Source organism: Sinocyclocheilus rhinocerous, unplaced genomic scaffold (genome assembly GCF_001515625.1).
Source record: "Sinocyclocheilus rhinocerous isolate Xijiao unplaced genomic scaffold, SAMN03320098_v1.1 scaffold726, whole genome shotgun sequence".
NCBI lineage: Eukaryota > Metazoa > Chordata > Actinopteri > Cypriniformes > Cyprinidae > Sinocyclocheilus > Sinocyclocheilus rhinocerous.
Window position 1 is genome coordinate 287972 of NW_015661868.1, and position 16561 is coordinate 304532.

Sequence of the window (16561 nt, forward strand, 5' to 3'; positions counted from 1 at the left end):
TGAACAAGAGGATCGCGCAGAACCTTTGCACGCACGGATATTGCAAGACATATTAGAGTGGTAACGTTATTGTTGTTTTTAATTTTTTTTGGCTGAATCACGTTTTAGATAGGATGTCAACAACTGCTTAAAAAAACTGCATTCACTATGTACAAATAAGAGCATTTTTATTGTTATTTAATTCAAACACTGTAGTCTCATAATTGAAGTGTAAATTCTGCAGATTACATCATTGTCCAGTATTGTACTGTCAGCAATTTATTATAAAAATGTTTTCATAATTGTAACATACATATTTACATACGTAATTATTCAGAAGCATGTGTAATAACTTGCGAAAACTTGAGGCTACAGCAGCACTTCTTCTTAGTCGTGGTCTTGTCTGATCTAACCACGAGCTCGCCCCTCCCCACCCCCCAACCATTCGAATTTCCGTAGGCGGGAATTATTTTAATGATATTCTAATGGGCCGCTTTGTGATATCACAAAACCCGGAACACAAATGCTGTAGTCCAAACGAGCTGTTCGTTGTAGTTCTTGAAAAGGGATTTTTTAAAAATTTGAAGATCTTTTTTATGCCCAAACATACACACTACACACTGACTAAAATTAAAAAAGTGAAAAAGCATAATAGGACCCCTTTAAATTTTTGGGTGAACTATCCTTTTAATTGTGTTCCTCTTAACAGGTTTACAATTTTTTACTAAACTAGGCTGAGAGTCAAATTTGAAACTGACATTCTGGTCATTTGCAATCCCAAAATGGTCAGATATTGAGGCACACTGTTTATCATGCTTAACTAAAAATTTACTTTGGAGCTAATATTGGCATCTATGCTATAGTTAAGACCAAAGTATACTTCTGTTTTTATGTGTCCACGTACAGTGCAAGTGACGCAAATTTCGTCACCAGAATAGCATGCGCACCATCCGATTTTTGTAACCGCACATGTGCACTGAATTTGTTTTGCACTAATCAGTTGTTCCACAAGGTGGCAGCACTGGGCCTGGGCCATTAATTTCACAGTAGAAAACGAAAACTACAAAGAAACAAAATACCGGAGGATGCAACAACAACAGATGGCCACATTGTGCAAGAGGGTTATGAAATAACAGCAATTTTTGTTTAAAAGTGTACAAATAATTTTTTATCGGTCATAATGTCTGGAAAAAAAATAGCACAGACACTGGACAAAGATGAAGCTTTCTAGAGCGAATGTGTCGACCGCCTGCATTCACATATATCCTCAAATAGAGTATACTCTGAAATTCTGTGCGTTCGACTGTACGCATACGCTAGCGTACGAGTAAAACACTGAAGTATACTTTGGGCTTTGGAGATGCCTGCATTCACCGGCTCTTCTTGATGTAAGCTTTCAGTAAGAAGTGAAGTAAGGATTGATTAGTAACATTTTAAAGGCTAAGCATAAATGAGCTGATGCGCTTGTCTCACAGCATCACTGAGGCCGGTGAAGCACTCGGCTCTGGTCTTCTCCTCATTCAGCATGGCATCAATCTCATCCAGTGTATCAGGCAACTGGCTGAAGGCCTGAGAGGAAACAATGCATAAAATGTTTTAAAATAATGAATGAAAGGCTGAATGAAGGATGTGGGGTGTCTGAGTTAGACGGAGCTCACTGCGTGTAGTTCCTCTGGGACGGCCGTCTCTCCGGGGGTCATGTTACAGATCTCACTGGCCCTCCTCATCAGGGTCTTACACGTGGCCAACAGATTGTTCTTTGCCTGGTCCAGTTTGGTGTACACCACCTGCGCGAACACACAGACACACGTGTTCTTACTGTGCGCGATTCATCAGTGGGTGAGGGATTTTTAATCAAGATGAGATATGAGAGCATGCTCTTGTTGACTAAATTAAAATATATTGAATTATCCTGAAATATAGGTTGCCAATCGGAATAATAAGACCGTTACTACAAATTTAAACAAATCATGTCATCTTTTAAATAAAGAATATGAGAAAATAGATGATTATTTCTTCATTCAGAAGTTTGGAGTTGGTAAGATTTTTAAATATTGTTGAAGTCTCTTGTTCACCAACGTGGCACTTATTTGATAAAAAATAAAAGCAGTCATATTGTAAAATATTATTACAGTTTAAAAGAACTGTTTTCTACTAGAATATTTTTTAAAATGTAATTTATTGCTGTGATCAAAGCTGAATTTTCAGCATCATTACTCCAGTCTTCAGCGTCACATGATCCTTCAGAAATCATTCTAATATTCTGATTTGCTGCTCAAGAAATATTTCTGATTATTATCAATGTTGAAAACGGTTTTGGTGCTTAATATTTCTGTGGAAATCAGGATTCTATTATAAACAAAGAACAGCATTTATTTGAAATAGATAATCCTTAGAAGCCAAAATCGAAATAAAAAAAATAAAATTAACTTAATAAAACAGCCACAGGCCTAAAGTGTAAGCAGATGTTTGATCGTTTAGTTCTCTCTTCTATCATAATTAAACAGGGCTTTCATGTTGCGCGTGCTGAAGCTCCTCCGCGTGAGCGCGATCTCGCTTCTGAATTGCGAATAGCAAAAATGCATCATAGACAAATGTTTGAAAAACAGCTGGCGACTCTGGTGAGATAGAATTTGCAAGATAATGTATATATAGCAATAATAAATGTATGTGTGTTTTATTAATTTCTCAATTACCGATAGCAGAACCGTTAACGTCAGAGCTTATCGATACTCCGGTCTTTCATAATTTAGCCCCGGGACCGATTAAATACCGGGTTTCGGTACCCATCCCTAGCTGTCACTAACCATTATTTGGGAATCAAGTAAAACTGTCGATTGTTCTGACGATTAATCGAGTAATCGGATAATTATAGTGCCCTATGATTTCCACGATACAGAAAACGCGGACGGAATCATGGAATCCAGTCATAAAAACGTATTTTACTGTATATTTTTGGATGGATAAATCAAAAGTAGGTAAGTACATTTAAATCAAAATGTGATATGGACTAGTGCCTGTGAATATTAAGCCGCAAAAATACTAGGGCTGCATGATAAATTGCATGCGATATTTAACGTGCATCTTGTCAGTAAAGCCATTCTGTAATCAGCGGTAAATCTCCATCACCTGTCTATTAAATATGAATCCTGCATGTTCTGAATGAATTAATGGCACAGACGCGCGTTTTCGTTTACTAACGTTACACACACACTAAAGCGCGCGACGCTCGCGGTGTTTTCAGCCTCTGCTGCTGAGTCACTTCACGAGCATTTTACCGTTTCTTTTGAGAAAAACTATCGTCATATCAAAAGCTACAAACAGAAACTTGAAGGTCTTCACAGCAACGAGTCAAAACAAAAGTTCGGGTTAACTTAAAGAAACTGCGACAGAAATCAGAAATATATTACTTAATGTAATGATAGTACTACTACTACTATTAAAATTATAATCAACATATTACTTTTAAGGGATAACCAGAAATATTATTTATTATAGAATTTATTTAGGATAAAAATGTACATTCACCGTATTTCTGAAAAAATAAATAAATAAAATAATAATACATTAATTTTTTTAATAAAATCAATTAATTGGAGATGCTTTTGATTATTAAAATTTAATGGAACCATTAAAATGGAATCCAGAAAAGTAATGGAAAACAGAATTTGTTAAAAATAGAACTGTAAAACTCAATTCATGCTTTTTGATTTATAAAATTTTATTTAACCATTAAAACAGAGTATAGAAAAATTTAAAGATAAAAAACATAAAATAAAACGGATTTCATAGGGCCCTATAATTAGAATTATTTTTTTTGTGGTAACAAAAATAGACATAAGTGAATAATAGCCTTTACGATTACTTAAAATACATATATAATAGCAATGAGGCAATAATAATTAGTTCAAATAAATGAGGCAATAATAATTAGTTCAAATAAAGTATCAAAAGCAAGTAATCATATGGGTTTATTGAACAAAACTGTTAAAATACATAATGTATTATAAACAATAAAGCTAACGTACATTGCGCATTATAACAAAGGCCTGCAGAGGGTGCCAATGGCCAGACGATTGTTTTACACTTTACTGCGCGATCTAATCTTTGTTTAATATTGACCAAACATCATTTAATTCAAATGGCCACTTAATCTTTAATATTTGGCCATTTCTTTACGACAGAAATGCTATAGCCACTGTAATTTCTTGAATATGTGGATATCAAAACTAGTGGTCGACCGATATTGCTTTTTTGACAGCCGATGCCAATATCTTAAGAGAGCAGGGTGGCTGATATAAAGCCGATATATATATATATATATATATATATATAACATTATGCTTAATTATGATTTTTAAATGGGTTTAATATATCATGCAGCCTTGTAAAACAGTGTAATAATGCGTTTCATGGATTCTCGTCCGTGAAATGCGCCACTTCCAGTATTTTGCCAGTTATCTGACGCGTGCAAAATGAAGTCGAGGATTTTTTTTAATTGAATAGTCAAATAGAATCGACGGATCGCGACAGCCCTAGAAGCCATAAGATACAGAAAGATACAGAACAGCTGAGGGTAGAAATCAAGCTTCGGAGAACACAAACACACCTGCATGTGACCCAAATACTCCTCCATTATGGCCACTTTCTTGTTGTTTACAGCAGCGATCTTGGCATTTGTTTCCTCTTCAATTGCCTGCAAGTTGATCTCATTCTGCTCCATCTGCCGTAAACTGCACATTGAGAAAAAGATATAAACGAAGGAGGGGGGAAAAAATCACAACAAAGCTGCACACAGCTGGTTTTCAGAGGAAGGTACCTGTCCTGTTTTGTGCTGATTTTCTGCTCCAGTTGTCTCTTCTTGCCTTTCAGCTCAGACAGTTTCTTCTTGTTAGCACGCAGCTCATTATCACGGCGATCCAGTTTAGCTTGCTGCTCACGAATGGCTACCATCCGTTGATCAATGCTCTGCACCTGCCTCTCTGCTGCCTGCGAGCAAGATGTCAAATCTGAGGTCATTACACTTATTAGGGACGCATCGATCCGATACTTAGTACAGGTATCGGCTACGATACTGGCAGTTTCTGCCGGATCGGGTATCGGTCAGACGTGACCGATCCAAAATCCGATATTGTGCAAATACTATTCTGTGTTATTGTTAAGCCGCACGAAAGCACAAAAACAATATAAAGCACCATAAAGTCAAAGTCCAAGCGTTCTGAATCCGTTGCATAGTTTAATGTGAGGTACAGATGAATATTTAAGTCGTTAAATTCAAGACGTAAATTTTTCTCTCCGCTGCAGCTGTCTGTCATCCTCCATTCAGCATTCAAACTGCGTGTCGCGTTCGGTTACGACAGTCAAGACGATGAAACTCTCTCCAAGAGCGCACAGTAACTGAAATTTAAAACTGTTAAAAGAAAAGGCTCAATAAACTATCACACATATTTAATACACTACGCATCAATATCTCTATCCTTTGTGCTTTGAACGTTTCTATGCGGAGCGCTGTGGCTGCGCGCTCTGACTCCATGACGTTTCAAGTGCATCATTCTGTGCACGGGATGCGCATAAGCACTTTGAATGAGACTGAATGAGAAGTGCGTTAACTGCATGACTTCACTGGCGCCGGCGCAACTATAGGTTAAAGAGATTAAAATTCGGGTATGCAAGTTAACAGGTTAAAGTATCAGTTTTAATGTTAATATTTATTCATCATACTGTTAAACTTGACAGTATTTTATCTCTTGTTATTTCATAGGGAGCTTCAAAGAAGACAGAGAAAGCCAGAGTCTCAGGTCAGCTGTGACCTGAAGAAGAAGTGAAAATGCATGTGCCCTGTGTTTATCAGTATCCTTATGTTCATTGGGTAAAAAGAAAAACTAAATAAACAAAGTAAAAATTAATTTGGCTGATTCCCCAAGTTTTCTATAGATATCGCGATATATCGATACCGTGATTCTTTTGGCCACAATAACCGTGGCGTGAAAACTCTAATATCGTGACAGTCCTAATACATTTACTTGTTTTCATTAATGTATTTTACAACAATACAAAGAGCAATGTGTAACATTTTACCAGATTTAGTCCTACACATTCATTTTTATTTGTTCCCCATTAAATGTTATTTCACAAAATGTTTAGATTTTTATAAAATTGTGCATTCATGATTTTTCTAGAATAACTTTTGCTGCTAAATTATCCACTAACCTAGTTTTTAATAGTATTTTTGTCCAAGATTATGATTATATATTTTTTCTTTTGTGATTTTTCATTATTCATGTTTAACACACAAAAGAGTGACGATCAACACACAGAAGCATAGAAATTCTACATTGATTAAAAAAAAAACTGTGCTTGTATCGGATCGGAATCAGCCAATACTCAGAATTTTCTGGATCGGATCGGATCTGAAAAAATGGTATCGTTGCATCCCTAACACTTATTCAGTTGATCTCCGTTTCCAATTTTTTATTTTTTATAGCCAAACTAAAAAAAAGTGGAGAGTTGTGACATATAGCGTAAAGGTGACATATCATGAAAATCGGATTTGTTCCGTATTTAAGTGCTATAATCAGTTCCCCAGTGCATCTACCAACCCAGAAAACGTGAAAAAGAACCCAGTGAATTTTTTTTCAGTAAGCCTTTCTTTACAAGCTTGTGAAAAACGAGCCACTCAGATTTCACTCCCTGTGATGTAGAAAGAGGATCTTATTATAATATTGCCGCCCCTTAATCTGCAACTTTCTAACCCGCAAGCGATAATGTACCAGTTCTAACGCCATGGCGAAAGTTTGAGCAAAGCATGCTAACAGTTCTGTCTTTGGCTGCACTGACGAGCACAGAACACTGTTTAGAGTCCCAGCCTCAGAGAAGACGAGAGAGCGGTGGCTTTATTGATTTATTTACTGTATATTACGCTGCTGCCACACAGATCTAATATAAATATGCAATTTCTTACCTTCACAGACATAAGCGACTGTGTTTTTGTAACTTATGTGTGCTTTTAACATAAACTTGTGTGTATTTGACAGTCTAAGCGCAATAAGACATGAAAGAGATTAATTTAGTTTAGTACTCACATGCCGTGTGACAGCCGCTTTCTGTGCGTGTGCTTCAGATGTGTGCGCTCAGAAAACCGCATATCAGAAGCTTAAACTAATATGGTTTAAAACGCATGATTTCAGCGCGATAAACATGATAATCAAAACCAAACAGATGTTTTTTGGCAGAGTATCTGAGGTAGGAGCTGTAAAGGCACAGTCCTATTCTGGAAAAGGGGGTGGCAGCAGCAGCTCATTTCCATTTAAAGAAACTAAAACAGCGTGTTTCTGCTTCCACTCAAAATAGCTATTTTCAAAATGATGTAATAAATGATCTGTGACGTATTCTGAGCTGAAACTTCAGATACATTCTGGGGACACCTGAGACTTATATTACATATTGTAAAAAGGGGCATAATAGGTCTCCTTTAAAAATCCTTACAAAAATCAGTCTCTGAAATTGTTTGAAGGGTGATTTCTTTCCTAATGAATGGTTTAAACACCAACAGTTCATCTACTAAATCAAATAAATTATTATATACCAACATGCTGCAACATTTAAATCCTAAAGCAGTGGTGACAGTGTGTCCGATGGGCGTCTCTCACCCTCAGCTGCTCCTCCAGCTGGCTTCTCTCATCTGCATCTATGGTCGTAGTGAGGAACTGCGAGGGTCGCAGGGCCGAGTTACTGGAGACCACGTTACTAGAGTAGTTGGATTTCTTCACAGTGTACTTCTCCTCCGCTGTGTAGATCATCCTCATCTGAAGCTCTCTGATCACCTGCCACAGAAAAACACGAGTTACAAGATTGTAAGGCCCTATGAAATCAGCTTTTTTTTTTTTTTTTTACCAAATTCAGCATTATTTTTTCTAACTTCTATGCTTTCCATTTTAATGGAATAATTACATTTTAATTAATAAATAATTACATTTGTCCAAATCAATTGAATTCATAAAATTTTAACAATACCTTTTTAAAATGTTAACAATAGCAGGGCGCTATAAAATGTGTGTTGTTTTTTTCAGAAATTCTGTGATTTAATACAAATTTATTATCATAAATGGTTGTGTGGAAGTGGCTGCTCTGGAAATAAAGTTCATGTGAAGTAGGCCTACATGACCTCAAATACTGAAGACAGAGTCATTCAGAACATGCAGACTACATATCTAAACAGCAGTCTTTTTGTGCTTTTATGTTCACAGACACTATAGCCCATATCACGATTTGATTCATTGTACAGCTTTACTTAAAAACTATATATACAGTAAATTCAATTTTTATGGCTGGATAAACCGATTCCCTCTGTGTTTTCTGCATCACAAAAATCTGATTTTCAAAATTATCTGATCACAAAATTACTGATTTGAATCATTCATTTACATTGTAATTTATGCATTTGACAGATCCATAGTGGATTTTACATTGCATTAAAGCTATAATTTTTTTTTTTAATTCATGTGATCTCTGGGAATCAAACCCATGACCTTGGTGCTCTACTGTTACAGTAGTAGGCTACAGAAGACTATTTACAAGTTGATAATGAGCAGCTAGGTCACAGATTACATTCATGTGCACAAAACTAGATTCAAAATCTACTGCTTGATGTCTATTAATATTTCGGGCAGCTTCCCAGCTGAATGATGGAGGACCTACCATCTCGATCATGCTCTTAGTCTTCTCTGTTCCTACAGGCACATCATTGACTTTGTACTGATAGCATAAGTAACTCATGACCTCCTCAGGAGCATCGAACAGCTCACGCAAATATGAGAAGAAGCCATAAGGCCTGACAAAAAGAAACAAAAACAATTTAATAAATGTACTGAATAAGATGTCTTGGTAATGGTCGAGTAGAGGGTGTTACTTTAGAGTCTCGAGTGGTCGTGATGGTGGTCGTTTAGAGCAGGACTCCTCTGGAGCAATGACGGTGTTAACTCGCAGCCTCTGTGTGTCTCGCACCTGAGAAAACATTTCACATTGCACTGCTTTTACTTTACTTACCCTCTATTATAAATGTTTATTATTCTATTATTTTAATGCATTATATTATTTCATGTTCATTATAAGAAAGCAACACAAATTAAATATTAGACAGTAAAAAAATTTAGACAGGACAAATTTTTTTGAAAAAATATTTTTACCAATCTTATAAAAAATTTATAGAAAATTGTTAATTTGTTCATATATTATAACCTCCTTAGTTGAACAATCAACATTTTCCCTTCACTGACCGATTGTTTAAAGGTGACCTATTATGCCCCTTTTTACAAGATGTAAAATAAGTCTCTGATGTCCCCAGAGTGTGTATGTTAAGTTTTAGTTCAAAATACCCCACAGATAAGGTTTTATAGCTTGTTAAAATTGACACTTTTAGGGTATGAGCCAAAACCGCCGTTTTTGTGTTTGTCCCTTTAAATGCAAATGAGCTGGTGCTTCCGGCCTCCTTTTCAGAAGAGGGCGGAGCTTCAAGAGCCAGCAACAACAAAACAGAACAATCTCACGCACTGAAAATGTCAGAAACTCTCAGTATCGGTGTTCAGCCTTATATGTTGGAACCGGAATCGGTTTAAAAGTCAGTCATCTGATTGTACTGTGCATAATACATGCGCGTTTATTTTTTCACAAACTTTATAAGTCCCACTTGTGATTATGAGCTGGACAAATTCAAGTAGTCGACTTCACATTGCTATCATATGCAATTTTTAACTACCACATTCCTATTTATGATGATTCTGGTAGCACGTGAAGGCAGCACCAGTGAAAACAGGCAGAGACAATGGTAGCTTTAGCAACATAAGCCTTACTGAGTTCCAAGAAGCTCTTTCAGAAAGGCAATTTGGAAAACAAACGTGTAATATTGACTTTGTCTAGAGCTGACATTCACGCACAAAGCGGTGGTATTGATCCCCCTTTCAGAATCAACCAATCCAGCGTTGAACTAACGCTCATTTGTGAGGCAGTCTGGCGCAAAATGAAAGGGAAAAACATAGGACTCAGCGGCTCAGATGGAGACTTCTATGTTCGTTGGTGCATCTCAAAACACAACCCTTCTAATGCCTCTTTGGTGCTGACAAGCAGCTACAGCAAGAAAACAGTGATGACGGACTGCTGCTTCTCACTCAGGGCTGTGTCTAAGCTAATAGGGCAGATATCGTCACACACTTTTTAAACTGGAATTGTGTGTTCAGAGAGACTGTTTATGATTTATTGGGATTTTTTTGGGGAAAAAACAATGTGTGGGTGGATTTTTACCATTACAGGCTGGTTGTTTTCACACACACACAACTATGTTCAAACACCTCATAAAAGTGATGTTAAAGTGAAAAGTGAAGTTTTGCATAACAGGTCCCCTTTAAATGATTTTTTTTTTTATTGTGTCAGCTTCTTCACTGAGCTTCTCACCTCTGTCATGAACTTCTCCATGTCCTCCTGTCTCTGAAAGACGAAGGCTCTCAAATCATTGAGAGGAATGTGACTCTCAATGTATTTTGCGTGCCGAGTATCACGGACATTTATCTGGCAAAAAAGAGAGAGAAAATCAAACCGATCTGTTTAAAAACCCATCTCCAAGAAACAGCAACTGAATTAGCAGCAGTGCTCTCACCACCAGCATCATGGGCTCATAGACGTTGCCTTCAAAACGATCACGGTTATCCCTCAGCCACTTGAGGGCGGTGTAGGTGTCACGAAAACGGTTGCGCAGTTTATCCTCTTTCACCTTCATCATGTCGTCCAGACTCCTCTGACGATTCCGCAAACCTTCAGAAGAACATCCAACAAACTAAACATGAGTGCAATACTTAAGGTCATTGCACACCGAGTCCGAAATTTTCATATGCGTTTTTTTTCTCTTTCCTATCAAAATACTTGTTACGGATGCGAAAACGCAGAAAATCGAACCTGATCTGAATTTTTTTATGACGGACGAAAGTTTTGGAGGCAGTGTAAACGTGATCGGCACAACGTGAGGCCGTATTTATTTTTTAACATGCGAAAATTTCGGACGTGAATTTGGACTCAGTGTGCAAAGACCTTTTAGCATGGTGAATTATCAGTATAATGAATATATCAATATAATTATCTAAAACAGGGTAATTTCTTCACAACAGGCAAAAAATGCTTCTTATACAACATTTGTATGTTTTTTCTAGGGCTGGGAAAATAAATCGATGCATCGCGAATCGAGAAATTATTCAGAATTGATTCTGAGATTTCCTGAATGCATCGCGATTCTTCCTCGAGTCGATTCTGAGCGTAGTTTTGAACAGCAGATGGCGCTGCATGCTTTAGAAACAGCCGTACTCTGCTTGTTTCCAAATCCTTACACACACTGAACCTAAAATAATCATTCATAAAATTTGAAAAGGTTGAAGCGAATTACAAGGGTGTTCACAGTGGGCTGCGTTTACATTAATCTGGCGTCAAAAAAGCATTCTGAGCCGAGGTGAAATTACACACTCAGCCGAACTCTTCAGCGCTCTTCTTCTTGAGCATTTGAGTGTGCGGATAAAAACTAGATTAGAGCGCCATCTGCTGTTAAAACTTAAGCTCAGAATTGATTCCAGAGAGAATCGCGATGCATTTGGAAGATCTCAGAATCGAGCCACGAATCAATTCTGCATCAATTTAGCGTCGCAGCCCTAGTTTTTTCAGCTACTAAATTCATCTTAAACATTACGGTTTAATTCTCCAAAGGCTTCGTCTTTATCTCTGCGCAGGTCCAACATCTCGCCCTCCAGTTTGGCTTTTTCCTCCTGGATTTTCCTCAGATCTGCATTAACAGCCTCAATCTGAGGCGTGACGTCCTCCATGCTGCCCATGTTCTGTAACTCCTTCTGCAGGTCTTTGATCATGAGCTGCGTGTGTCCGATCCGCTTCTGTCGGTCCGCCTCCTCGGTCTGCTTCAGACTCAGGTCCTGTCTGATGTCATCAACCTAGCGTTTGACAGAAGCAGACTAATCAGCTAGTGTTTCAATATGGTCTTTAACGGTTTCTTATGTTTTGTTGGTAGTCTTTCAGAACAAACCTCTTTATTCCTATATTCCAGCTGATCATGTTTCTGCTTACATTTCTGCGATGCGTCTCTGATACCGGCAGTCTGAGAAATTGTGGGGAAAAAACAGTGGCATTATTTTTATATAATAAAGGAAATATAAAATAGATTCTTGGCAATCAGGTTTGTGATTTGTGCAGACCAGCTCCTTCATCTGCTGCTCGATGGGCTGCAGCTGACTCTCCACCGAGCGGATCTTCCTGAGCAGTGGCTCCTGAGCTTCTTTTAGCGACTTCAGCTTCTTTTTCATTTCCTCTCTCTCCTTCTTCACCCCCTCGAGCTCTTTACGTGCCGTTTCATACTCCTAAAATCGGAAACAGAGAATAAAGTCTTGAAATGCACATAAAAAAATGTATGCTCTCGTCATTTTTTATCAGAAAAGAAGACTTATCTGCGCATGAACTACGAATGCATTTACAGTAGTGCTGGGCGGTATACCGGTTCATACCGAATACCGGTTTTTATTTTTGTTATGATATGAATTTTTAAAATACCGCAATACGCTTAAACAACGTTGTCGCTTAAACAACGTTCGGAACGTGTCACTGTTTGAAAGGGGTCCCTTTTCACTGTTGCACTGTGGTGAGGGAACAGCTGTATGTGTTACTAAGCATGAAAGTTCCGAAACTGAAGCTGTAGAACTATTTGAGCAGATAGACTCAAATTTTCATTCTTGGGTGAACTATCCCTTTAAGTTACCGGATTTACCAGCTTGTACACTTTGTTTGCATTCTGACTACAGGCAACCAAATCATCTCGGCACAACTGCCTCCGAAGCATCTGCACATGCAAAAACCGCATTCACACAGATTTTTGAGTACTATGTGCACTAAACTACACAGATATAATCATCTGTGTGTATTTGCAAATCATACTGTGAGTTTTTGCACTTGTAAAAGCTTTTGGGACAGTGTCTAGAAATGGTTGGACAGCAGATGGCTGGTGTGAAATGACCAGAAATGCTCATGATACTTAATCTACAATATAATAAAAGTGTGTAACCTAACACGAGCTGTCAGGCAGCTCTCGGTGATCAGATGAGAGTGACTCGCCTTGTCTCCTCGGCCCAGGACGGCTGTTTTTCCCGCCAGGCCCAGGCAGATGGCACACACTATACTGGACTTCCCTGTGCCATTGGCTCCCACGATCATGTTCAGCTTGGGTCCCGGGAAAACTTCCGAGTGATCGTATGTGCTACAAACACAGATGACTAGTATTACAAATATCATTCATCACGATTTAATTCGAAAACACCTGACATGAAAGTGCAAAAAAACTGTTATGGAAGTGAAACAGAGACATTTTGAAGTATGTAACTTGTTAAAGAGTGAATTCCTCACAGGAAGTTGCGCATGGTGATGCGGAGGATAGAGCCCTCCACGAAACCTCCTGCTTGGCCATTTGTGCTGCAGGACGGTGCAGCTTCGCGCCTGGAGGGCTGTGACTTGGTTAATTCGTGACTTATTCGTTTTCTCTTCTGCGACAGGTCCATTTCTCGTCCCGTTAACACCGCCGCTTGATTCCGCACCAGCGTCACAACGCTTTCGTTTCGCGCCTGTGTTGTGGGCAAGTCGCCGTGTGATTGGCCGGCGGTTGTCACGTGACACGTTCCAGGGTTGCCATGTCGGGGCGTTTCACGTTATATGTTAGGGGTGTTTGTGCGCTTACTACACATAAGCACTAGATGGCTGTAAAGAATTACCCTACTATATATACTAGTTAGCATACTAACAACATACTACTCTTTCCATTTCTACAGCATGTAACGTTAGTGTATACTGTGCGCAGTACGTGCATTTTATGTACCTGATGACTTTTTCAAAGTGTACGGAATTTTTGCTCATTAAATGCCAAACCTTTTATTCTTATAAAAACCTTTTTATATATAAAAAACACTTTTTACCCTATTCAACTTATTTATTTTACCCGATATAAAGATTGCATATATATATATATATGTACATACATACACACACGCACACATACATCACTTTCGTTTTATAAAATACATAATACATCATATATTTAGCCTATTTGACATTTAATCTATTTTCTCCGTTGATTTTGTGTTGGTTTCATGTCTCTCACTATCACTATCTATCACTTTGCACTCTCTTTCTTCTCACGTAATAAAATAACTTCAACACATATCAGTATTTCACATCCATTTACTGTATATTTATATATTTATTTAGTAGCTGTGTAATAACCAAGCTAATGTCAGTCAGTCAGTCACCCTCCCAAAAGAATAGGATAATCAGGAATGCTTGTTACATTTAAAAATTTTAGACATGACATATTACACACCCTTACAAATAATGAAGGACTAAAGATTTAAAGTTAAAAAAAAAAAAAAAAAAGCTATTTGCATAAAATAGAAGTCTCTGCAATTTTCAGTTTTATTTGACATTTAAAAAAATCACCAGATCTACATGCTGATGTCCTGAAGTATATATATAGAGGCTTTTTAATGTGACCTAATATGGTTTCCATCTTTAACCATTTATTCAATATATTAAGCCATATGATACACACATGAGGAACTGTATATCAGGAATGAACCAGGTGTTCAAAAGTCAAATACACAAGGAACGTCTTTAGGTGATCATTTCTGCTCACAATGCAGTCATCTCCTTGGCTTTCATCCTCACAGATCACTGCACTCCAGCTGTACGGTCACATGGTTTCAGTTTCCCAGCTTTTTTCTCTTTCTGTCTTTTCTATTTAAGATTCATTGACTGAATATCATTATTATTTCCAGAGAGGCGCAGATGAGGGATATGGTCATCAGCATATTCTGTGTGGATAAAAACACAAATAGTATGTAAAGTTGTTCACGGTAACTTGAATAACAGATGTGTATGATAATCAACTTATTATGAATACCTCTGCATGGTCCTCTTTCAAAAACAACATCATCGATTGCAATATCACTCCTTACTGATGCTCCTCTAGTGGCTTCAAACACAATCTAAGTATGTGGAGATATAGATGTAATATATTAATGAAAATGATGCTGAGTGAATGTTGATTATAATGCAGCTTCATGCAACTAACCTGGTGCTGTCGGTCACATTGGTAGTTCACTGACGCTCTGAGCCAGGAGATGCCCTGCTCTCCATGGCTCGTCCACAGTAGTTTGTCCTGGTTCTCTTGTCCAGTCTGGAGGTAAACGCTCAGCTGTCCGATCCCTGAGCCGTACATGTGGTAGTAGAACTGCAAGCACTGTGTTTTCCTAGAGACGCGCAGAGAGCTGGAGAGGAGACGCGCTTTGTGACCGGCCAGCATCACTGACGCCTCAATGTGCAAATAATGACCTAAAAGCAGAGAAAAAAGCTTTCCCAGATTGTGTAAAAGTGTGTACTAGATTCAATCAAATGTGATCACAACAGAAAATAATTGTGTTTTGCCCTTTTAACAATAATAAACCTGAATGTAAGTCTATGGGGCAAGGTACACCCATGTGAAGGAAGTGTGCTTAATTGTATTTCATTGAATTTAATTGAACACCCTTTAGGTCCCAAATGTTCAAATGTGTCTAACTACTATGTACTTATGTCAAAAAAAATGTGTGTGTGTGTGTGTGTATATATATATATATAGTGCCGTGAAAAGGTTTTTGCCCCCTTCCTTTTTTTTTATTTATTTTTTTTTTTTTTTGCATATTTGTCACATTAGTTTTTAAATGATGATTTCATTTGCTAAGGGAAAAAAGCTGTCCAAACCTACCGGGCCCTACGTGAAAAATGAATTGCCCCTCCTGTTAAATCATGAAAGAACTGTGAGTAAACTCATTATTTTAGAAAGCGGAGTTAAATTTCACTAGCCACACCCAGACCTGATTACTGCCAGACCTGCTGTATCAAGAAATCACTTAAATAGAACCTGTCTGACAAAGTGAAGCATGCTTGAAGAGCAACACATCATGCCGCGATCTAAAGAAATTCAAGAACAGATGAGAAACAAAATAGTTGACATGTATCAGTCTGGAAAGGGTTATAAAGCCATTTCTAAGGCTTCCAAGAGCACAACGACGAGGTCATAAAAGAACCCAGAACAACATCTAAAGAACTGCAGCCTCACTTGCCTCAATTAAGGTCAGTGTTCATGATTCAACAATAAGAAAGAGACTGGGCAAAAACGGCATCCATGGGAGAGTTCCAAGGCAAAAGTTACTGCTGACCAAAAAGAACACAAAGGCTTGTCTCACATTTGCCAAAAATATCTTGATTATCCCCAAGACTTTTGGGCAAATATTCCGTGGACTGATGAGACAAAAGTTGAACTTTGTGGAAGGTGTGTGTCCCGTTACATCCGGCGTAAAACCAACACAGCATTTCATAAAAAGAACATCATACCAACAGTCAAACATGGTGGTGGTAGTGTGATGGTCTGGGGCTGCTTTGCAGCTTCAGGACCTGGATGACTTGCCATAACTGATGGAACCATGCATTCTGCTCTCAATCAGAAAATCCTGAAGGAGCA

The 16561-nt window shown here is 38.0% G+C and overlaps 2 protein-coding genes across 3 annotated transcripts in view; both read right to left on the reverse strand.

Moving 5' to 3' along the window:
* Positions 1–13663, reverse strand: part of LOC107726549 (structural maintenance of chromosomes protein 5-like) — a 22769-nt gene extending 9106 nt beyond the window's left edge. The window contains exons 1-15 of the mRNA XM_016536177.1: positions 13417–13663; positions 13129–13270; positions 12776–12856; positions 12219–12380; positions 12050–12121; positions 11702–11957; positions 10628–10782; positions 10426–10539; positions 8888–8982; positions 8677–8809; positions 7629–7802; positions 4799–4968; positions 4548–4712; positions 1638–1797; positions 1453–1548 (exon numbers count right to left, since the gene is read on the reverse strand). Of these exons, the coding sequence (XP_016391663.1) occupies positions 1453–1548; positions 1638–1797; positions 4548–4712; positions 4799–4968; positions 7629–7802; positions 8677–8809; positions 8888–8982; positions 10426–10539; positions 10628–10782; positions 11702–11957; positions 12050–12121; positions 12219–12380; positions 12776–12856; positions 13129–13270; positions 13417–13568 (2127 nt within the window). The 5' untranslated portion in view covers positions 13569–13663. The remainder of the gene's footprint in view (positions 1–1452; positions 1549–1637; positions 1798–4547; positions 4713–4798; positions 4969–7628; positions 7803–8676; positions 8810–8887; positions 8983–10425; positions 10540–10627; positions 10783–11701; positions 11958–12049; positions 12122–12218; positions 12381–12775; positions 12857–13128; positions 13271–13416) is intronic.
* A 798-nt stretch (positions 13664–14461) lies between these two features.
* Positions 14462–16561, reverse strand: part of mamdc2b (MAM domain containing 2b) — a 14236-nt gene continuing 12136 nt past the window's right edge. For both annotated transcript variants that reach the window (XM_016536186.1, XM_016536185.1), the window contains exons 13-15: positions 15134–15393; positions 14963–15047; positions 14462–14873 (exon numbers count right to left, since the gene is read on the reverse strand). In XM_016536186.1, the coding sequence (XP_016391672.1) occupies positions 14797–14873; positions 14963–15047; positions 15134–15393 (422 nt within the window). In that variant the 3' untranslated portion in view covers positions 14462–14796. The remainder of the gene's footprint in view (positions 14874–14962; positions 15048–15133; positions 15394–16561) is intronic.